Source organism: Aplysia californica, unplaced genomic scaffold (genome assembly GCF_000002075.1).
Source record: "Aplysia californica isolate F4 #8 unplaced genomic scaffold, AplCal3.0 scaffold00676, whole genome shotgun sequence".
In the NCBI taxonomy this organism is placed as follows: Eukaryota; Metazoa; Mollusca; class Gastropoda; order Aplysiida; family Aplysiidae; genus Aplysia; species Aplysia californica.
This window is the reverse complement of record NW_004797946.1, coordinates 123,810-148,075: the sequence shown is the minus strand read 5'-3', so window position 1 is coordinate 148,075 and position 24,266 is coordinate 123,810. Positions and strand designations below refer to the sequence as shown.

Here is a 24,266-nt window from a genome sequence, read left to right as displayed (position 1 = left end):
AGTGATAACAACGACAATTTGGATGGATCTATCCCCACTTCCCCTGGACCTGTCAGAGAAGACTCCCTAGAAACGATTTGTGGTCACGTCGTTGACAGTTCACCCAGTAGTCAGGTGGAAGAACAGGCCACAACTGGTAACGACAACTTGGACTTGGATAGATCTATCGTAACTCCCCCTGGTGAACCAGGCAAGGATTCTGGCTTGAGTGACGGTGGAGAGCCAGACACACAAGTCAGCAGCAGCCATATTGTTTGACAACTGCTAACTGCAGAAAACTCATCTATGAAGTCGCTGTTGCAAATCATCTCGTACCCATCTTCGTGGGATGATGCAAAATGTGCCAGGAAGGAGTGGCAGATGGGTTTTCTTTGGAGACATCCGCAACTCAGTTTGCGACAACCAGTGGTTACCTCATCGGTAAGAGCCACAGCTTTAAACAGACATTCTGTGGAAACATTTTTCAACTTGCTGCACGCTCTTTCTAGACAGTGACAATAGTGTCTCTGGAGCTCAGACACTTAATCTTGACGAAATAAGAATCACAGCAGTCCACAAAGTCACAAAAGTCATCGGACCTCGTGGTAAGTAACCTACTACAATGTAAGCAGTTGGGCCAGATACCACCAGCAGATCATGGCAGGGTGTGTGAGTTCTCAACTCAACAAAAAACAACCCAGTTTAACTATGTTAGGGTTGTTGTCAAAGAAAGAGACAAAGGCGATGTTGGGGTTGATTTTTTTTTTCAGAAGAAAGGACAAAAAGATCCCACATTTTGTAAAACCAGCAGTAGAAGATATTTTTTCAGTCCATAATGACTCAATTAGAGCCATTTTCCCCCAACCCACATTCTGAATTCAGAGACACTATTGCAAGAAGCATAGAGGTGACAGCTGTCATGTTGACTTTGGACACTTTGGTGGTCTTAATTTGCGTTAAATTCCATGTTTTTACCGTTGTGAGGAATGTATTGTTTTTTGTTTAGGTTCCGATAGCCCTGGTAACAGATGTCACCTGTGGCCAACGTCTCCCAGGGGGGCCATTTTTCCCCACAGGGACGGCCCACTGCTCCCCATCCATGGCCCACTTCTCCCCACTTGTAATGTCGACTTCAGCACTCTACAAAACAATTTTCAGTCTATCTCTGTTGTACCGCTTATAAATGGTTTTTAAACACAATAAATGTTGTTTAGATTGATATAGAGCATTTTGTCCTTTATTTTTTTCATTTATGAGTTACATGTATTTGAAATTTCGTTTTTTTCAAAACTTCTCCCACGATGGCCCACTTCTCCCCTACTATTATTACAATTATTATTATTATCATTATCATTATTAGCCTACAATTATTATTACTATTATTGCAATTATTATCACGATTACCATTATTATTCTTGAGCAACACTTTTCAAAATCAATAGAACCTTAAGCATACGGTTTCTATTGGAATAACATGCACGCATTTAAGAGCCCAGTTACAACAAGAAAGAAGAGTTGAGAAAGACATTTCAGTTGACATATTCACCGAAATGTTGAATTTTCAAGCAAAGCTCATTGTTGTTACCAATACAGATAAAAAAATGGCACTGAACAAAGTTAATACCAGATGTCAAGTTAAAAACACACACATTTGATATTGATATTGCAGAAAATTGTGACACTATTTCAAATGTTTCAATTTCTGACAAAAATCTATCCCAAAACTCCAGACATTTATTTCACCATTGTAGTTTTAATCACAGCATCTCACCTCTACCCAGAGAAATTTTTAAAAAAAAAAAACAACACACTACACATCAATGGACAACACTGACTTGAGTCACATGCGTTTTTGACAAGAAAGTAGTTTTAACTTTCTCATATCATAAGCGAAAAAGATTAGACATCTGTGTTTGCAAGTAAGGAAAAAATACAGACAAATGGTCTGCAACTCTTACTTATATTATGATTTTAAAAAGCCTCTGTATTCTGAACTCTAACTTAGCCTACACTTGGCTTCAAATTACATTTCTTCCCAGTCCCACGTGCCTGGACAGCTACAAGGGTTACAAGAAAAACATTCATGTATGAAAGGTGATAATAATAATAATAATAATAATATTATTATTATTGATATAAATAATAATACGTAACAATAGTCTGTCCATCAATGTAGGGTGATGACCAGACCAATGCATCCATAGAGAAGAATATTTCTAAAGCGAAATAGAAGAATTCAACGCTAAGATGACTTGTGGCTTCTGTTGTGGCCAAAGAGACCTATTCTTGCAGGAAAAGGTTTGCCACACTTTGAGCATTCAAAGCTCCACTTCCATTGGTGGATGTGCACAGCTTGCAGGCTTCTTTTTAAGTTTGTTTCAGGTACCATACCTAAAATGGACATAATATCTGCTCAGACAGAGCTTCAAGATGTGCTTGTCCTGTTGAGTCTCAGAAGACTGAAATACACCAGAGAGAGGTTTTCCAAACATAAAATTAAAAAAAACCCAACTCTTTACATGCAAAGGATTTCTGTAATACAAGCACGACAACACAGCACTTAGACGTACATTACATGAGGCCGCAAGACAAAAATGAAGATACAATTTAATACTTAAACAAATTCATACACTACATTTGTTTGAAAAGTACGAGTGTGCAAGTGGTAGCTTTATCCTACATGTAGTGTAAAGCAGTATGCACAAAAATTACATGTATCATATACAGAGGAGGTGGTTTAATTTTTTTTTTACATCACAAAAGAAGGGAGTGTTGATAATGAGCGTGCATTGTAAAGTAAATATTCCAATACATTTGTTTGAACTGCAAGGAATAAGGAACACTATTTATTACTAATAAACAAGTCCATGTGGCACCAAAATTGTTCGCAGCTTAGCGAAATAAAGCGAAAACTTATGGTAACTGTGTGTGTGCGTGTGTGTGTGTGTTTGTGTATGAGTGAGTGTGTGTGTGTGTGTGAGTGAGTGTGTGTGTGTGTGTGTGTGTGTGTGTGTGTGTGTGTGTGTGTGTGTGTGTGTGTGTGTGTGTGTGTGTGTGTGTGTGTGTGTGTGTGTGTACATTATACACACACATACACATATTATATAAATATGTATTTTTACTATAATTTAGATTATTTTCCATTTCTATGCTTAAAAAGAGGTAGGAAAGAAAAGTTACAAGTAAACCGGGACAACTGACGATCCCCTTGTCGGAGTAAATAGGTCTCTTTTAAAGTTAAGATCGATGACAATTAGCTTTCCATAAGAAGCATATGGAGCAGCTCTGTTTTTCTCTTTAAATGCACAAGTGCTCAATCAATACAATTTAGAAAAGATCCACCTCGTGAAATTATTCCTCCCCCCTCTCCGACAGTCGCAGTGTACCCACCCATAGCTGGAAGAACTCGGAAAAATAAAGAATACAAAGTCCTACCCACTGCAGCTGGGCATCAAACTCATATTCTTCCAAAAGAAAGGCAAATTTCTAAACTACTAGATATAAACTAGAATTGCTCTTTACTAAATAGCTAACACAAAAAAAACAACCCGACCCAAGATAACTAAAAATTACAATGTAAATGCATCATTGTTCAAATTAATAAATCTTTGGAATGGCAGCAAAGTATGGTGGGTCTGCTCTACAGATTGATATGATCACAAATGCATCTTTTCACACACAATAAAGTAATGTACCTTAAGCATTAATTGCTGAATGCAAATTTCAATAACCATGGATGGAAAAAAAAGCTGTTCAAAGCAGCACAAATCTTTAGGGTTTATACCACATACATGTAATGAACAGGACACAACCCAATAAATGATCAGGACAGAGACTTATCACAATCATAACTTATCATTATACCAGTATTTACATCAACTAACATTGCACATGCCCACAGAATGCATGAACAGAACCTTGCTGTACAAGGTTCAGAATGTGTTTTCAACACAAGAAAATGGCAAAGTTTGTTCATAGCTGTTTCATTAAGTTTCACTCGAACCAGTTGCAACGACCACATATCCAAGCAAATCATCAGTACCAATGACCACTTTGCATCTCTCCCTTGCGTTTTGTTTTCTTTATCCCAATGACACTGCTCAAGAGGACCAACTGCCTAAGATGACTACTTAACTTTTTTCTTTCAACAGTGGATGGTCTTCTTGGACAAGTTTGACTATACTTCAATGGTTCAATAAAAAAATCACTAACCTGCGTTCTATCAGTAAGATACTGCTGCAATATCATGGGTCTTTTTGGTTAAGGACTTAAAAGGTCTCCTTTAGTGCGTTAACTAAATTATTTTATTGAAGAGGAGGGATTTTTGAGTTGACATAAAACTCCAGTAGCAGGGCAAACAGCTTTGAAAACTGTTTCAGGATAACTAGATGCAAAAAACATCAGCACTGCTTATCGATCTCTAGCCGTCCATATCATAGCCCCAAGAACGTGCCAGCTGACTGAACGTGTGCTTACAGCCTCAGGTTACAGCCAGTCTGCTTTTATCCCATCAAATCATTACTTTTATTTTAACTGTAGCTTTTCTAAGTATCACTTTAAAAAATTTTTGCACCAGAACTTCCTTGATTAAGAAAAAAAAAAAGAAAGTAAAAATAGACGCAACACTTCATAACATTGTATTCCTTCTGATACGGAAAAATCTTTAAATAAACTTTCGTTGACTAGTTCATTCCATAGTGCCACTGAAACATAGCAGTTCCCTGGGAGTTCCATGCTGTAACAGCAACAGGCTATTTCTACATTTAGTTTCCTAGAGGTCTTCACTTCCAATAATAATATCTTTTTTTTTTTCCAAATGGTAGTAGAGCTGTAACATAAATAATACTCTACTGACAAAAAACATAATCAAAGTGACATGTATCAGTGTATATATATATAAGTAAAATCATACAGTGAAAAAAATGTGTCCCCACGGAAAAGTAAGCACCATTCATGGCAAACATTACAAGTATGGGAAAGGAAAAGAGGTGGTGAGGGTAAGGAGGGGTGAATATAACAAACCAGAAAGACACAAGGCAGCGTCATTTATTGTATTCATTTATCATATTAAAGTCATATACGACTCCTAAAAGCTGATATGAACAAAACATGAAACCCACAAGTTTTTGATCATGAGTACTTACTTTTAAAATAAAAAAAAACACTGGCACAACATGAATTATATTATCAAAACATAAATACTAAGAAAATCAAAAAAGAGCATTTCAATTAGAACGAATCACTCAGTTTGAAAAGACTCATCAAAAGAGAAAATTTTATCAACTGCACTGGAAATCTCTCTACACATGTGACAATACAGACCAAAAAAACAACATAAATTATGCGACAGGAAACCATCTCATCTCAGTGGATTCCAGCATAAACGTACACACCATTGCAATTTGTTTTGTCCGTGTCATTTGGGTTTTGATATCATTTGCAATATATTGGAACTTCAAATCTCAACAACTACCAAACAAAAGAAGACATTTAAAAAAGGCAAAAGCAGCTTCCAATCAGTCGCCATCAAAGAATTTTAACATTTTAATCTGACACTTTCTACACTAGATGCTGAACTGTCCTTGAGAGTTATTGTAATAAAGCCGTCATAACAACAAACATAATCACAAAGGGATAACTGAGATTATTGTAATAGAGCCTTCATATCTGCAAACACAATCACAAAGGGATAAGTACATAAAGAGTAAACTGAGAGTTCATAAATACTAACCGGGCATAACACACATGGAAAGAATAATGAGAAACATTCGCAAACTTGAAAAATGACAAAGATTGAATCAAGAGGGAATAACATATTGCTGGGAACTCGTCACAAGACAAGTGAGATTTTTACACTATAACTGCAAACTTGGTGCACAGCAAATATTGAAGTGAAAGTTGACGAGGACCAAGGTCCGGAATGTTGAAAAGCTCGAGAAAACGAAAATCATACAATAGTCTGCGAGTTCGGTGGTGGAAGGTCAGCAGAGGGTGACAAGCTTGTGATAACGTATAGAAAGCATTCATCTAAACCTGCTAGAGATGAGGATACATGACAATCATCACATCCCTTGAATTCCTCCCAAATATTCTGATGATACCTCTCTTGGGACAATTGTAATGGTAGGTGCTTTAAACCTCCCTCAAAATAATTGATATTATTTAGGAAGGGAGCTGCTTCCACTTAAACCCCGCCTGATACCATTGTGTAGCGAAAAGAACTGGAACAGTAGAATAATTGGAAACATAAGACAGTCTGCACTATTTTGAGAAACCCAGCGATTATGTTTAGGTCTTCATAAGATTTTCCCCCATCTCTCAATGCCCCCTAGCCTGAGGTGTTGCGTAGAATAAAAATAACATTTGGAAGAACTGACAACACCTTCACAAAGACAATTCAAGTACTGAAAAATTCTCCAAAAGACAAAAGCAAGCATTTACACATTGCATGTTTAAGTACACACTAATTGACACATTAAGTGTATTCTGGTGTGTCGCACAAAAATGATTTTCAATTACGTGAAAGACGTCATTTTGTGGAGTGAAAGAAACGATAAGATACAACTTCCATAAACACAGACGTACAAAAACTTAGTTGAGGATGTAAATTGAATTTTGTGACAAAGGTTTAAAAGTGAATAATTTGACAAGGGTGAAAACGTAACCCAAAACAGGTATTATTCAGCATTGGTATCTTACAAGAATTCACAGCACGAAAACTGGAAAATATGCATGACGATTGGAGAACCATGGATAGACCTATTCTTGTCCACATCAAAATTACACCCATTAGCTCCTATAAAACAATGGATTACGTTGTTTCTATTTCATATAAGCATACGATGATGAGGAAAGAAAATTAATCAATGACAACCTATTTTTTAACTTTCTAAAAAAAAAACACAAGCAAAACATTATAAACCTATTAGAACATTGTATCAATCTTTCAAGCGGACTGGAAGAAGAAAAAAAAATGTAATTCTACAAACATGATTACATTTAAACACTAGTGTGAAAAACTGCGAGAATTCTTTAAAATCTTAACTATGTAAGGAGAAGAATCACAGTAGCAACTATTGAACAAAACAAAACAAAAAAATTGCTCTGTCAAAATTGTCATGAATTAACAGCTACAAAAATGTCCTCCTACCTAGTATTATCAAAACAGGTAAATTAAAAACGGAATGCGGCAAAAAACATACTTAGAAGCTGGCTCTGCCAAGCAAAGGAACTGTAAAATTGAACATGTGCAACTCAAACACCTACACATCTTGCTGAAATCACAAATCTCAATAAACTGCGAGTGCCACACGAAAAAGACAACAAAATTTCTAGGCACATCATCAATCAAAACACTGTTTTAGTTTTTAAGTTTTAGTAGAGGTGTTACGCAACTGCATTAGGTCATATGAGCGCCAGAAGATTAGAGTGATACAAGAGAGTAACAAACATAAAAAAGAAGAAGGGGAGATAAGGACGATACATGTTTGATAGGAAAGAAGAAGCAAACCACACCAGAGCACCTGCTAACCACCCACTCAAACCAATGTGAGAACAAGAACTCATGACCTGGGAAGCACTTGGTCAGCACATTGAACCCTACCCCACCTCCCCTTCTCTTGTGTGTCACTCACAGTTCTCTTGAACATCTGGACAGGAAATTCCCTTCCTGTAACCCTGTTTCTCACTCGTGGCCTACGTCCTTGTGAACAGCTAGAAGGTTTAGGTCATTGTTACGACTTGTACGTAATCCCCTTCATTAACCACGAATGTACACTTCGGCCAACTGCACTTCAGAAAATTAGGGTACATCATTTTTCCCAGTGGATTTAGATGAGGTAGGTCCACACCGAGTTGTCCCATCCGCCTGCATCTCTTTTTTTAATCACGATTTCTTTTCCCTCAAGCTGGCCTGATCATTTTATCACATACAGTGCAGCCTCTCTATAATGACAGCGTTGGGACCAGAAATAAATATCATTATAGAGAGGCAACCAAAAATGGGAAGGAGGGGGAGGGGTAAAGTACACCAAGAATGCAACGGTATGACACGTGGACCGGTGAATGTGATTGGTTCCCTCATTCACAAAGAGTTTTTCAACCTACTCCAAGGGAGCCCATGCTTTCTCTCCTTTTTTTTTTTTTAAAGTTTGTTTATAAACAGAGACATCGTGATGATTTTTGGTGACTAGCGATCAGAGATACTGATAGCGGGTCAATAGCGCTGTCTCTTATACCCGACGACAGGCCCTGAGGGGAGTGAATATCATTGGTCGGCTTGTCATGCGTTTTCACTGGTCGAAAAGCAAGCGTTTTCATTGGACCAGAAATATTGTCTTCACAGTCAATTTCAAGTTGTTAATTATCACCATATCGACGTCGCTATACATGGGTTTTACTCACATTATGTCTTTATAGTGAGTTTAATCGGGACCTAGACCCTGTGTCGCTATATATAAAGTATGTCAGTATAGAGAGGCTGCACTGTATGATAATTCTCACAACAGTTCCTACTTTTGCCACAGGCCAGAGTCAGGGTAAGAGATAACCAAAGCTTAATCACTGGCTCATCAATCCTATATTTGATCACCCTCATAGAACAAGATTTATCAAACTGTATATTTTCATACTTTTGTTTGAGCTCCATATCTAAGAAAAATACAAAGAAAAAAATAAAGAAAAAATCCCACCCAAGATCTCAAACAATGGGAAATTGGGTTTCACCTGCCTGGGCTTGACATGCTCAGATGTAGCTGAGACTACACCGCCATCATTTCAGAAAAGTAAAGAGAGTGTCAAACCACACAACTTTCACAAAATTTGTAAGACCTGTAATCTGTGAGGACAAAGAATCGCATTAGTAAAGCCACTAGATACACAATAGCGACGATTTCTTAGTTACACAGAAAGCAAATTGAATACTAACATACTTCAACAAACTCAAACAGATGGTGACATTCAACAACTAAATTCAAAATCTTCAATTCTCACACTGAGATAAACATTTGTATAAAATAAAGTTAAAAAATGAGATAATTTAAGCACATCAGCAGTTAAAGGTACTCTTAGCCCACACACATAACTAAAAAAAATAAAAATCTGAGCAGACTAAAAACACAAAGCCTGATTCAGATTCCTGAAGCTTGAAATGCCAAAATAACTGACCAAGACTTAAGACTTGAATTTGTTTTTCCCAACATCAGCAAACATTCACAACCAATCTTAAAACATAAATTCAACATGTCAAGTGTATAACTTCAAAGAAAAAATAACATTCAACTCCTGGCTTTGCAATGGTACAGGCAATCCGATGACAATCCTAAACTAACACTAACACTCCAAACAAACTTGATCTCTAAAGCCATTAATTAATTTGATTCTTTTTAACACACGGGAAGCTCATTTTGATAATTATTTCATAGAGCAAAATGTGTTCTGACAGACTAGGGGAACATTCACAGAAGATTTTAATTTTGATATAAGTATACTTGGAATTCTTTCAAATATTGATTAAGTTCTCACCTAAACATAGGTAAAGGATCAAAATGAAACTCACAGCAGAAAAATATTAACTGATGCTATTATTCATTCTTCATTCTTTTAACAGAAACTGTAAAATAAAGTTTAAAACAATACAACACAGTCCGGGCTACTAGCACTTAGGATCAGACTGGGTATCACAAACCCACTTTTTCATTACTTGAAGACAAGAACATCATGACAGAAAATTAATGATTCTGAGTATTTCTTTTGTTGTAATTATCAAAAGAATTTGCAGTTATTAAAATGTATAAATTGACAGAAATTTCACTGTCTCTTCTAAAAACTGTTTCTTCAAATAATCATGAGTATTATTTGTACTGGACAATAATTTCACATACATTGGTATGTCACAACTGCAATCCAAGGGGATTTAATATGAAGAGAAGATTTCACACCATTTATTTATCAATGCTGCTACAAACAGTTGGAATAAAAGTCCCAGAACTTCATTTTTATTCAGCTTGAAATCCAGGCTCAAATCCTCCAACAAAACAACTAAACTACAACATACATAGAAAGAAAATAAAGCCAAACACAAATAAAATCACAACACATCCTGAAACAATAAAACAAACAAAACAGTGGATTCTGATATAGAGATTCTGAGTCTGATGACAAGGCTCTTACGTATTGCCAATACGAACTCTATGCTTTTTCATATAATTCCATAAGCAAACTGTTGAGACCCAGTGACAAGCAGCTATAAGATGTCCTACGCGCTATAAAATATTCGTCACTATTTGATATGTTGACATGACGTTTTCTACAATAAACATAGCATTTTTAAAGAGCTACAATACACAAAAGATACCTGAAAATAATAACTGGTAAACATTGTTCTGGTAGGTTATGTCATACATTGTTCCAAAAAAAAGCAATATACAGTTTGAAATACGGTACTTTCCTTTCTATTTCAACTTAAATCTTTTTGGAATCAGTTCTCAGAATGGTGGATGATGAAAAAAAGACTTGAGCAAATATTTCCAATATAAGTCGAAAATAATTGGAACACAATTATATTAAGGCAATATCCGACAATAGAGTTTGATTATTCATACCAGGCACACACTCCGCTGTGTTTACACAACCCACATACAGTCCACACATATTATAGAACATATGAAAGTTTTTCTTTACCTCAAATCTTCAACATCGTCCACAGCCAAATCAAAGTAAGAACAACCGTAGCAGAGGTGAATTGAAGGCTAGGCTTGTCTTCTTTCCAGTACACATAAATCGTTCTCTAATCAAACCACAAGCATTTATAAAGCCATACATAGGCTGTCCAGTTAAAAAAACCAAAAAAAAAACCCATTATAAAATAATCAGAAACAAAGAAACACACCAAACACAGGCAACAGAGAAGAAATTTTCACTGGATTATCATTATATCTGTGTGTGGGACAAGGAAACAGGAACTGAAGATGCGTATATGATGTTAGGAGCAATATGTTATTACAACAACTGGCCTGTGAGTCTGTGATGCGCGTTCCTGAAACTTCTAGAATTCCAAATGTCTCACCAGACAATCCCAATGAGGTAAACTTAAAAAAACTGACTCTGTGAGCACACTCAATTCTATGACCTCAGAACTCCATGTCAAATATGAAAAGAAAAAAAAAAAGAAAAAGAACAAGTCTGAGCAACACGTCTGACTGTTTTCTATTCAGACAGCAAGGATTGAATCCTGAATCCACTAATGAACCAAATCATTGTATAACTAGTCTCAACATCAAGACACAATCAAATTCAAAGTTGGTAACGCCTGCATCATCATTTTCTATTCAGGCAGTAGCAGCTCCTTCATCGACCAGACTCAGTCCCATCACCATGACCTTTAACATATCATAACAAACAAAATGCATTTTTTTTAAAAACTAAGCCGGAAAAACTCTCCCTTATCATTTTAACAACTTTGTCTTTACTTGGGGCAGCATGGGTTGTCCACCATGAGCACCACATCAATCCCATAATGCTCCACCAGCTCCATGAGGAAGGCGCGGTCACCAATGGGGTCAAGGCCGATGCTCTTCATATGATCAGAGGTCAGCTGACGATCCTGAGACTGGGAGATGTCCAGCAATGTTTGAAACAGCCGTTCGTTCATCTCTGTGAAGAAACTGAGAACACAACAAAAAAATAAAAACAAGTCAGATAAAGAAATACGTCGTGAAAGTGGGCACTCTTATTTCTTTTAAACATAAAAAGTAAAACAGAGAGTCCTTGAACTTCAAAAAAAAAAATGTAACCATGACTGTAATTAGATCTTTTTTAAAACAATAAATGGCAATATCATTCTTATAAAATTGCATCAGTCGAGACTCAGTTCCAAAGTCTCAACTGATACAACATAATGCTCTGCATCATGATAGCACACAGAAAAACTTCACCATTTCTAGCAAATGTTTTGCCCAGTATCTTTGTACAGTGCATCGGAGAGATGAACTGTAATATAAATGTGCTAAAAAAACTTTTGAGTTCTAATGAACAATCAAAATAAAGAGACAGAACCATACATTCTTCTCTTCCCTTTAACATTTTTCGTGAACTCAACACTTTCCGACAGACACAAGTATACTTTCAGGAAGGGTCTGGAAGCTTGCCAGAAGAATCTGTGACAGTTGACAACCGTTCAAGCCAGAACAAAGAAACTTAGTATGCACTTGCAACACATGCCACTTACAAATACCAGTATTTTCTTGGATTGATAATAATAATAATAATAGATTGCATTTATATAGTGCTCTATCCCATACTAGTATAAGCTCAGAGCGCTTTACACCAATCACATAATCATTCACACACACAAAAAATATTTCACAGTAACCACTTCAATCACATGAAGAACTTTCACAAACATACATTAACTATATATATTATATATACACAAAAGGACATCAGTAAAAAAAAAATACCAGCATTTACTAACACACTATAACTAACGATTAAACAACAACAATTAAACAACAGCCTTTGGCGCTCATATGACCTTATGCAGTTGCGAGCGCCTAAAACTCTCTACTATAAAAAAAACCCCAAATAAAACAACAGCCTTCTATGGCTTGGCGTCCAAAAGTAGAAATGAGAAGGTTCAGTCTCAAAATTCTGCTAATTTTTGTTTTCTAAAGTAAAATAACCTTACTTAAAGAAACGAACTTCAGAAAAAGAATCGCCAAATCTTAGTCCCCAATGCCAACTGAACACTAGCAAAGCTGAAATTTTGTGTTGAAAGAAAATAAACAACATGCTGATCCAATAATAACCATGTAGTGACCAGCAATAAAACAGCATATACAAATTACGGAGGGATGAAAAAAAATAGGATATTCATATGCAAGTGTTAAGATGAGAAAAAACTCATGTTTAAATATCATTTGTACTCAGTCTGTTGAGTAATACTTGGCCTTTCGTTTGAAAAAAAAAAAACAACCAATAAAAACTGTAGACCTTTTACCCCCACATTAACACAAGTAATATCATTATGAAGACAGACTGGTTTAACCCTGCCTGTCAGGGTCAAATGGGTTGAGAGGGATAAAATTTCCCTGCAGAGAGACAAACAGACAGACAGAGACAGACAGAGACAGACAGACAGACAGACAGACTCAATAAAAAAAACCTTCCCACTCAGAAAGTTGAATTCACATCCTCTGTGTACATTGGCCATGAACCTAATCACTACACCACAGACACTTGCACCTTTCGTTTAAATAGGTTCTACTCTGAAACAACAATAATTAATATAACCTACCTGGTGATAACCTCCTCTTCATTGGCTTCCTCCCCCAACTCATCGGCAGAGAATTTGTGAGCTGTTCTGAAGAGAAAACAACAGGAACAACCACTGTAGCCCACACCACTAGAAAGGTACCAACAAATATTACTGTAAACATTTGTCCCAGACAACATAATTTAGACAGATTATGAGAATGGCTGCATAAATCCCGACAGTTAAGGTAAACCTGGACTGAGAGAGAAAGAAGATCCCATCAGAAAGATGGAGACACTCTACAGAAAACATTCCCTTGAAGGGAGACAAATGCATCATCTGTGTGCAAGGCAAAGGGCTTGACTGCTGCATGACAGATGATGGTAAGTACTGATATTTTATGTAAGATTCAGTTGAATAACAATTTGCCTCACTTAAATATGACAGAGATGAGCATGCAATCCACTAAAGAGAAATACTCAAAATGCAAGAAGGGATTTTTCTTTTAATCCTGATGGTGCAAATTATCATTTTTGATATACCATGGAGAAAAAATGGTAAATTTCCCCAAACTCAGATAGTGAACATAAACCTTCTCAGCTAAATGAAGGAGTATATAAGGAGCCAAGTAGTCTTTTTCTTTAGAACTACTCTCGTATATTAAAAAACACACAAGAATGGCCCTGCTGCTTCATCAATTCAATGTCCAGCCTAAATCATAAAATCTTGCGAACAAGAAAGTGTGATACAGATAATCCCAGTCACACAAGAAGACACTTTCCCCTTCCCTTGCATGGCAACCCTGGGAAAATGTGACCAAAAACTAATTTTTCTGTGAGCACAGCAGTCAAGCGGGGCTCTCGTGACCAAGAGGTTATGGTGTTGGCCTCTCATTCAAAGGTCTCGGGTTCGAATCCGGGCAGCGACCGAAAAATTTTCTTCTCTAAAATTGTCTCCTTTCACCGCCTTTCCTGTTCTCTAGCAATGTTCTGTCGTCTGCTTTTGTCTACTCTTTCTGCCCCCACCCCCTCACCTCCTTCGGACTCCTGACTCTTTCTGCAGCCTTTCTACTGTTACTCCTTTGCTCCTTCTCACTGCTGTCTTTCAGCCACACCCCTGATCTTCTGGTAGGAAAGATCTACACCAAGCCTTCTCGGACAAAGGCTAAAAATCTCGGAGGGCCCGTGGGCAAGTTGCTTACGTTAAAGATCCCTTGCCGGTCTAAAATCGATAAAAGTAGGCTTCGGCCGCCACCCGAGCAAAATTCAAATTTCCTACCACCTGAAAAAGTTTAATGTGTCTCGCGCGCTCATATGACCTTAACCAGTTGCGAGTGTCGCAAAACACTTACCAAAAAAAAAGCAGTCACGGAACTAACCTCTGGTTATTGAGCTTGGTCAGCTTTTCTCTGTCTGCATCACTGACTTTGAGTAGATCTCGGAGAGCTATTGAGGACGTCCTCACCATCTGGTTGTCAACGTATATATCGTACAGATGTGTCTTTGACTCAAAAATCTTCTCCGTTGTACCTGCTCAGTAAGAAAGTTATGAGTGAGTTGAACAGAACAGAAAAAAATTCAGAAAGTAAAGAATATTTCTTTTTTTTTGTCCTTTTTTTTTACATCGAGCACCCCAAAAGATATGCCCTGTTTCCCCCATTTAAACATTGAGCTCCAAAGACCACTCTTCCACCAAAGAGAAGATAATGTCTATCACCATTCAAATTCTTTTCCTCAGCTTCAATGGGATGGGCAAAGTTTGAGACAGATTGTGTGACAGAAGCCAACAAGTAGACCTGAATGTAAAAGAATAGCCACATCTCTACCCTTGGGATATATTTTACACTGTGCTGCAGAGAGCAGATATATTTTTGAAAGAAGAATATGTACTGTCCGAGGTAGAGAAAGCTGTTGAGGACAAAGTTCATGCTTTTACAAAGCAGATGTTCTTCAAATAAAACGGCTTTCAGGCCAGAACTTTACATGTTATTCACCCCTAGAAACACTCTTTAGGATACCTGTTAGGGGTCTGTCATGAACCAAGTTAAGCAACTCTTGTTTAGTTCACTCAGTTCCCTTAATTCACAGGTTATGCAATCGAAAAAAAAGGAGTTCGAAACGAAACTAAAACAAAATGGCTGTTGTTTATTTTCTGGTTCACGTGCTGTACTCGTAAACTATAGAAAACATCACAGGGTCATGACCTGAAGTCTGAGTACAGCTGTACAAGAAGACAACAAATCTCATACTCACATGCAACAAAGGAGACCTCATTTTCCAGGGCCTCAATGTCAGCCACATTGACGTAGAAGTGGGGCTTCAGCTCGATGCAGTTAAGGTTCATGATAGAATGGTTGGCCAGGCAACAGGCGCAGTACACTGGAACATACACAAAACAGTGAATAAGTACACACTTAGACTTCTCGTTGCTAGGTATGGTTATGTACGGCAAACCTGTCTTGGAAGGAGTTAAAACCAAAATAAGAGAAATCCTGCTTCAAACGTTTTACAAAAGTATACATTCACAAAAATAACATCTTAGTAAATGAGATGGGCACAGAGCACAAAAAAGTGAAAAACAAAATGAAACTCATTCCTCACTTCAATCACACTGCTTACCCCAAAAATCAATATACATGTACGAATCATATTTCTACAACAGGAAACTCAAATAACACCAACACAAAAAAGGGAAGCTCATATTTACATCTAAAACCAAACATTCTGCTCCTCTTCCTTGAGACAAAAACAAACAAAGGGACCAGAAAAATATACGCACTCTTATCTTTATATCTGTAGCACAAAATACAGAGCCCAGCAGAATATGTCAATACAAAATGGGGAGTGAATAATAATCAGTAAGATTTTTTCTCCTCCTTCTTCGATTATTCTTGACTCTCAACCCTATGTCCCGATGTTGGACCAAGAACAGTTGGCATCATAAGGACAGACAATACATATGGTTTGGCACTTAATTTTAAAAAGAACCCAATACCTCTGTAGCACACCACTCCAATAGGAGGAGGGGAGAAGAATATGATCCGCCGTTGTAACAAAGCAAACTTCCACAGAACAAAGATCTGCTCCCCAAAAAACTTGATGAACTGATTGAAACATCCAGCTGGATGGGTTATCTGTGGACATTCAAAATTTTGATAATGAAAAGACAAATCAATGTCCAGACACCTAGATATTCAACTTATTAAAGAAAAAAAAAGTTTAGCAATACTTACTTGAAGGAGAGGATAAGCAAAATTTACGATGAGCGTGTCTCCAAGACCAAGCCGGACAAGGTTATGTTGTGCGTAAAGTGCTATACCATATGTTTAGCCTTCCAAAGAAGGTATGTAACTCTCTCTTTGAACTTTTGGTGTTGAGCCCAAATAAACAGAAAGCAATTAGACAATGAAATCAAAGAAATGGAAAAGAGTGACTTTGAAAAATTGTCAAGTTAAACTTATATCACCTTTCTATGGTTTCATGGTTTCACAACACAAACATGACATCTAGCTGTGGCTTACTTTCATTTCTGGTAGGAGTTCTCTCACAGGAGTGGAGGAGGTGGAAGGTACAGGAGAAGCACGCAAGGTTTCTGATGTCTGGTCATAGGGAAGAATACCCTTCCTGTCGTTGTAGAAAGCCAGCAACTGAGAGTAGTTGCCAGGGGTCTCTAGCTGATGTCTATCCACAGTCAGGAGAGAGGCAACAACAAAAAAATTCATCCATGAAGAAATTTGATTGATAATAGCATATAGTCGCACCTGCTCCAACGGCCACCTGTCTAAGATGATCGTTTTAGTTTAGTTTTAGTTTTAGTAGAAGTTTTACGGCGCTCGCAACAGCATAAGGTCATTCTCCTCCCATTCTTCACTTTGCATTTTATCGATCTATATTATAACAACAATCATCTAAGAGAACCACTTTTCTCCGCAACAGAAGGTGGCCATCTTAAACAAATGTCACTGTAAACAAATTCAGTCAAAGTCGCTAATTCAAAAGCAAAATTGTTTTAATCAAAATAGAATTCATGCAGCTAACAATTAATCTACTTATCATATGAAAAGAACAAGGCTACAGATGAGAACAGAATAAGACGAAACATTATTAATCTAAAGCTATCACATCTTTCCTTTGAAAAATATACATCTCACTAAAAGGTAATTCGTGTTCTTTTTCAGTTCTCTTTGCTCTCAGGACAATTTGAGAGAACCAAACTTGCTTGTAAAACACATAATTATATAGTTCAAAATGCCCTTTCCCCATATACAAGTTCACCACAGTACACATAAACTTAACAAAAAAAGAAAGAAAAACTATCTGGAGTAAGGACCCACCTGACTTGCGTCTCTAAAAACTGCATATGCCTGTATAACGTAGTGTATGACAGAGCCAGAATGCCTACAGACTTCATACGAGCTCCTCTTTCTATTTCGCTCTCAACCTTCATGTTTTCAAAACAAGATAAACCAAAGAGATTCTCTTTGCGAAAGTACCTGAAATAAAGGATGATATATTTATAAAAGCAATCAAAGAAACCAAAAGTTTAAAATAAGTTAACGAAGCTTACTGGACTTGTCGAAAATGAGATTTTGTCTCCATCAAAAAAATGTGACTTGTGTGCTGTGCTGTAATATAAACTGACATTGAAATCCTGTATATTTAGAATGAGCAGTCCTCAAAATTATCATTTCAAATTGATTTCTTGTGTACAACTAGTCAGCATAATAACAATTATGTTTCTATCAGAATGAAAAAAGTAGAAAACAAACAATCTGAGATGATGCAGAAGTACTTAGCAGACAAATCAGTACACATTTTCAAAAACAACGTCCTCAAAGAAACCACCTTGTAACTTTTTCATTTTCAACTTGCTTAAAAAGAGGAAATTTGGGGACATTTGGTTAATATTTAGATGGTGGACCACACCTTCAAAACAAGGAGAGTGGGAAAGTAACACTGCCATACGGCAGGTTTCGGATTGGCTACCAACCAATCCTCTTTCTTCTATTAAAACTCGAATGCCATTGAAGATATCAGAAAAAATTTTTCTTAGTGCCCCAATGTCTCCAGCGTGTACATATCATGTATGATACCCAGGGCTGATGAAAAAAAACTGGTGCTATAAATTAGTATCATGTTCTCGGGGTTGCCTCTGGCTGGGGCAAGTTTTCCACGTTTTTGCACTGCCGGCATGAGGGGTTTGGTATAGCGTCTGCACAGTGCAGTAAGAATTTAGACAAAATCAAGAACTTTTTAAAGCTCATAATATATAAAACTTTCTTGCTGCATTAAAATGAGACGGATTAAATTTGTTAAAGGCCATCAGTCAAACCAAACTTACACGAAATCACTGTCCAGCGTATGGGAACCGCTGGTCATAGCTTTGAACTCCACACCATCCAAGTCTGTATCCTCTGGAACACACCACTCTATGATGTTACCTGATTCACCAGAAAATGGATATAGAAAAAATTTTCAGACGGAAAGAATAAATTCCATAAAGACGGAATCAGGGAGGTTAAAAAAAGGGTAAAAAACACATGCTCAGATCACACATTAAAACTGTTGCAAATCAAATATTTTCCAAGAAAAGTTCCAACCTATTTGTATAGCATCAAATTATGGGAGAAAAACAGGATTGGGCCAAAGCATGGAAATTCCTACAAACAATTACAATGCGTTTAGCATAAAATCTAGTAAATTATTAAGTTATCAAATATTTGAAAATCTAATAATTTGATTGCAGAGAATATAATTTAACGTAAATTTTCATGTAAAACAGACAAAATTGAATAAGAAAAATGCCATGCTATGCCACCTTTTCAAAAACTAATAACTTGTGACAGATACAGGCCTAGAAGTCTATGGCCTACCTCTAGAGTCAAAATTTGTGTAAACGGGGTCGCTATTCAGATCCTAAGGTGCCAATAATCTGGTTATTTGGACCTCGCCCCCCCTCCCCCTTGCCAGCTTCCGTATTTAAAAATTGTTTGGATTTGGACCCCCGTTTCCGGTTTGAAGAGAAATCTGATGAGGACGGACAGTTAACACTTGTACAATCAATTTTTTTAAAACCCACTAAAACCAACTCGATAAAAAGTTTTATCTCTTCACCGCGGGTGAGATGAAACAAATGTAGCCCATATTACTCTTGTCCTGCGTCTATGCCGAGATATGTGATCAGTAACTTCTTGAATGTTACCGGCGGGCCGCCAAGGCCACTCAGCGTGAACTGTTAGTGTGTAAAGCGAGCGGCCCTGGAAACGAGTGTTTTCATCGTAAATTATCATGGGGGTGGATTAAAAATGATGTTAATCAATGATGAAAATAGCAGTCCTGATCTATCTTTTATGACTTTCTATTTATAAAGAGTTATGAACACATGAACAACCCCCTCTCATAAGTTGATATAATTCATTACGAGTAGTTGTGTTCATTCAAACAACCTTTAAGACGCTGTTGTTGTTATGAATGATCTGAGGTTCGAAACGAAATAGGTCAATTTCCAATGTTTTGCTCTCAAATTTTTTTTTTTACCTTTACAATGATAGTCAAAACTATCAAATTTATAAGCTTATTCAATTTTTATCTGGTATGGCCTAATATCATTTTTTTATAATCTAAAAAAAATTAAGCTCATTTGAAAGATTTTGTAAAGTAAAATAGAAGTCTTGTTTCCTGGCTATCCTTTCGAGCTCCTCATGTCTAAGTGGGTCAATTTGTTCTCTAATTTTAGTTTTTTGTTTTTGTGAAGTGTTTTACGGCGCTCGCAACTGCATAAGGTTATATGAGCGCGCGGGACACACCTAATATTTTCAGTTGGTAGGAAATTTTGAATTTTGCCCGGGTGGCGGCCGAAGCCTACTCTTATCGATTTTAGACCACCAAGGGATCTTTAACGTGCGCAACTTGCACACGAGCCCTCCGAGATTTTTCGCCCTTGTCCGAGAAGGCTAGGTGTAGATCTTTCCTACCAGAAGATCAGGGGTGTGGCAGAAAGACAGCAGTAAGGAGGAGCCAAGGAGTAGCAGTAGAAAGGCTGCAGAAAGATTGAGGATCCCAGAGGAGGGGGCAAAGGAGGTGAGGGGGTGGGGGCAGAAAGTGGAAATGGGAGCAGACAACAGAACATTGCTGGAGAGCAGGAAAGAAGGTGAAAGGAGACAATTTTAGAGAAGAAAATTTTTCGGTTGCTACCCGGATTCGAACCCGGGACCTTTTGAATGAGAGGCCAACACCTTAACCTCTAGGCCACGAGAGCCCCCGTTCTCTAATTTCATTGGACAAACATTTAGGGGGGTCCGAATAATGACCAGATTATAGGCACTAAGGGTGCCCGAATAACAACGCAGCCTTGTATGTGTGTAAAACTAGGATAAAAAGTAGGCTAAATTTAAACTTACAAGAAAACTGCTCAATACCTGAGCATGACACCAGAGTGCAGGTAAAATAAGGCTTCCAATTAAGCCTCAAAAAAGTACCAAAACTTCCACAACAACTTTCTCTCAAAATAGCCTGAACTAATTTGGGGTAAAATAATAAGGCTGGCTCTATTTCTCAGAACCCTCTGGAAAAGAAACTTGAACTGTATTTCTCTAAACAGTTTGCGTTCTCAAGATTTTTTGTTATTTGCGAACGAAATGGCTAGCCGTACTTCTAGACTGCCAGTCTAGCCGTACTTAGATCTGGGTTTGGCCCAACTGTAATGTACACAAGTCTCATTAGATCTAGATTTAGTAATTATTCAGGTTCAATTACATGCAAGTCAGTAAGGCACCTTTTGATTTTGTCTGAAATACAAATACTTTAGGCAATGCCTACTAAAAATTTCATTTACAATTCAACCATCAATATTAAGTACAGCTAGCCTGACAGTCTAGCCGTCCTTAAGTACGGCTAGCCTGGCTGTCTACCCGTACTTAAGTACGGCTAGACTGCCAGTCTAGCCGTACTTATCTTAGGCCCTATTAACATAAAAAAACAGGAGGTTTAAAATACATGCCCTGTCATTAAGGTACCTGGTTTCGTCTCAAATACAAATACTTTAGGTACTGCACACTAAAAATGTATGTTTACAATTCAGTAGGCCTTTTTTTTGTAAATGGTCAGTCTAGCCATCATATTAAGAATAAGTACGGTTAGACTGTGAGTCTAGCCGTCATTAAGTACGGCTAGCCTCTTCCATTTGCGAATGGAGTGGCCCGCTTGCGTGTGTGTGTGTGTGTGTGTGTGTGTGTGTGTGTGTGTGTGTGTGTGTGTGTGTGAGTGTGTGTGTGAGGGTGAGAGGTGTGAACGGGGCGGAGGGGGGGGGGGTAATAGTTTTTCAGTTCAGGGGTGACTAAATGCAAAATAGGTACTGCAAAAGTCAAACAGTCTTGTTTTCTCGCAGTACCTTTTGAAGGCATTTTCAAATGAAGTATAGTTCGGGAGACGTTGCCCCAACCACAAGTGAGGTATCTGAAATAATATGCAGACACTATCTAAAAATCTCTTGATCCAGATCTAGATCTAGAATCTAGATCTATTCAAGGCCTAGATTTCTAGATCTAGATCTAGCTCTAATCTAGATCTAGATCTGGATGTCTAGATCTGGTCACTCTACACTCAAGAAATTGAATTGCAAAAAAAAAAGCTTCTTCCCAGCTCAGCCCTTGTTGCAAAACGGCCACCTCTATTCTCACCCCGGGTGAGAATAGTGCAGGCGAGTCTTTTGGCTATTCTCACCCGGTGCGCGTTCGCCGTTATAGCCTAGATCTAGATCTAGAGTTCACCCTAAAACACAGAATTCTACACTGTGATAACAGAAAAATTGTAGAATTTGTAAACAAACCAGATCTTGTGTCAAACGCAACGACAAATATGGCGACAATTGAGTCCTTTTCTGCAATTGAGAGACCACTGGTACTCGCAGTAATCGTCAATTTGTCAATTTCTGGATGTGGTCCCAATGAATGTGGGACAAGATTCCGTGAGGAGTACTGGGGCACATCGTCAACATCATCATTGAGAAGTGGAACTTTCTCATCTGTAGCCATTTTGTATTGTGGAGATTATGAGAGTAGTGTCCCTTGCTGAAGCAGCTGAAGTAAAAAAATCCGCTCGCATTATTAATGAGAAAATTATGGGTGGTTTGATGAAATAACGGGTTTACCTCAAGAAGGTTACAGTTTTAAGCTCCTTGGTTTGCCTTTATTAGATCTACTATACTCTTTAACATTTTTAATTTCACACATTTTTAAGAGCGTGTAACTCAAAAACTACACATCCAATTACTTTGAAACTTTTACACGTGTCCCGCAAGCTTATTGTCGTTCGTGAACTGTACCAGAGACACTAATGACTGTACTCACGAAAGTGCACCGGTCTATCCTTTTGTCTGACGATGTCATTCACGGGGTTTTGATATTTTGTCAAATATACAGTGAAAATGTGTGGGTAACCTTGAAAACAAAAACTACCCACGCAAAGTTGGACTCTTTCCAAACCTTTGCCACGTAAAAAAAAAGTGGTTTCTCTTTATCGATTCACCATACTTAGGCTGAATGAATCAGAAAGAAATCAAATTATTGAAATGCTTCAGGTGGGCAGTCCGCTTACGTCAGTCGCGAGAAGGTTCAACGTGAGTAGACACACTTTGTATGCCCCACGGGATCACGTGACAACGATAGGCTCCCAAAACGACAGGTCCAAGCGAATAGGGCACAAAAAGACAAAACGGAAGGTGGAAGCGTCTATCCTGAGGGAACGCTTGAGAAATCAATTTTAACCGGCAAACAAAGACTCAGGGTGAGTCGAACAGACTTAATAATGACTGCCCGAGCTTTGTCATGACTGTTCTTCTGTGTCTGAGAAAGAGGGGAACCTTCGTGCCAGCGACCCAGGGTGTTGCATCAAACTGCAGCCCATCACGTCCAGCACAGACTTCACTGGGCACTGCGTCGCGTGTGATGACCATCGTCATATTTGGAGTACATACGTGTTTTCAGAAGAGTCCCAACTTCAACTGGAACGGCACGATGTCAACCAAAGTTTACATACCAGCTTGCTTCAGATAAAGCAAATAATTTCGGTTGAGGTTGTGTCATGTTGTGGGCTGGAATCAGTGCGAGACCACGCTTGTATCAGTTCTTGTAGGTCGTTTTGGTCGATATATTTACTATAAGCTTACATTGTACTTAACTTTATCCTTACTAATACTATGGGACCGGTGATTGTCTCCGGGTGAAACAATCGCCCGTCAATCTGAGAGTCGAGTGACTTTGGGTAGGGTCATGTCATTGCCTCGGATGGTGTCATCATCATCCGGTGCAGTGCCTTGCCGACTGGCGTGGGCGATCATGGACCTCCACTTCACTCTGTCTTGCGTTGCAGCAATGGTGTCTGTTTTTTCTTGCTGCTCCTAGCCATGTTGTCATCTTGTCCAGTATCTTTTCCCTCTGCCTCTCTTTCCATCAAACTTGCCTGCTATTACAATATTCTCCAAAGCTTCTTTCCGCATTATGTGTCTGAAAAAAAAAATTGCCTGTCGCTTTCTTATATTCGTCATAAGCTGTCTTCTACAATTTGCTTCAACCAAGACTTCTTCATTTATTGTTTTTCTAGCAGTCCATGGGATACGAAGCATTCGTCTTATGAACCACAACTCTGTCGCCACAGTTGTACTTTCCAGCTGTTTATTGACTGTCCATGCTTCGCACCCGTATAATAGGATCGGCTCGATGCACAGAATTCTACACTTAGAATAAAGTGTAGAATTCTGTGGCTCGATGTAACTTTTCAGTACTCTTTTTCTTGTTTCCAGTGATAGATTGATGTTTGAGAGTATCTGTTTTATTTTGTGGAAGGTTGCTTAATATTTTGCTTGGCAAATGCAGCTTTTAATTTCGGTGTGACATCTCCCATCTGATCATTCACAGTCATCTCAACACCAAAATAATTAATACTATACCTAGCGCTGCTGTCGGTGAGTAACTATGGGGATTTAAAATCAAATGACATTTTTGTCAAATGACCTTTCATATTTTAGTGCTTTTTATTTG

At 37.9% G+C, this 24,266-nt stretch overlaps 1 protein-coding gene across 1 annotated transcript; it reads right to left on the bottom strand.

Moving 5' to 3' along the window:
- Nucleotides 1–8,111: 8,111 nt before the first annotated feature.
- On the bottom strand, nucleotides 8,112–22,267 carry LOC101864648 (DENN domain-containing protein 11). Its single transcript, XM_005108302.3, has 9 exons — nucleotides 22,058–22,267; nucleotides 18,572–18,671; nucleotides 17,565–17,723; nucleotides 16,752–16,911; nucleotides 16,226–16,364; nucleotides 15,484–15,609; nucleotides 14,610–14,760; nucleotides 13,274–13,339; nucleotides 8,112–11,642 (listed from the first exon to the last, which is right to left on the bottom strand). The coding sequence occupies exons 1-9, from the start codon at nucleotides 22,260–22,262 to the stop codon at nucleotides 11,444–11,446; spliced, it is 1,305 nt and encodes a 434-aa protein (XP_005108359.1). The 5' UTR covers nucleotides 22,263–22,267; the 3' UTR covers nucleotides 8,112–11,443.
- Between the last annotated feature and the right edge of the window lie 1,999 nt (nucleotides 22,268–24,266).

What these genes read in the sequence shown, in the direction of transcription:
- LOC101864648 (XM_005108302.3), bottom strand. Translation starts at nt 22,262, where the DNA reads ATGGCTACAGATGAGAAAGTTCCACTTCTCAATGATGATGTTGACGAT. An exon ending in TTTTTAGAGACGCAAGTCAG is followed by an intron (nt 16,912 to 17,564) that starts GTGGGTCCTTAC and finishes GACTGTGGATAG; the next exon opens with ACATCAGCTAGAGACCCCTG. An exon ending in AACTCCTACCAGAAATGAAA is followed by an intron (nt 16,365 to 16,751) that starts GTAAGCCACAGC and finishes GAATGTCCACAG; the next exon opens with ATAACCCATCCAGCTGGATG.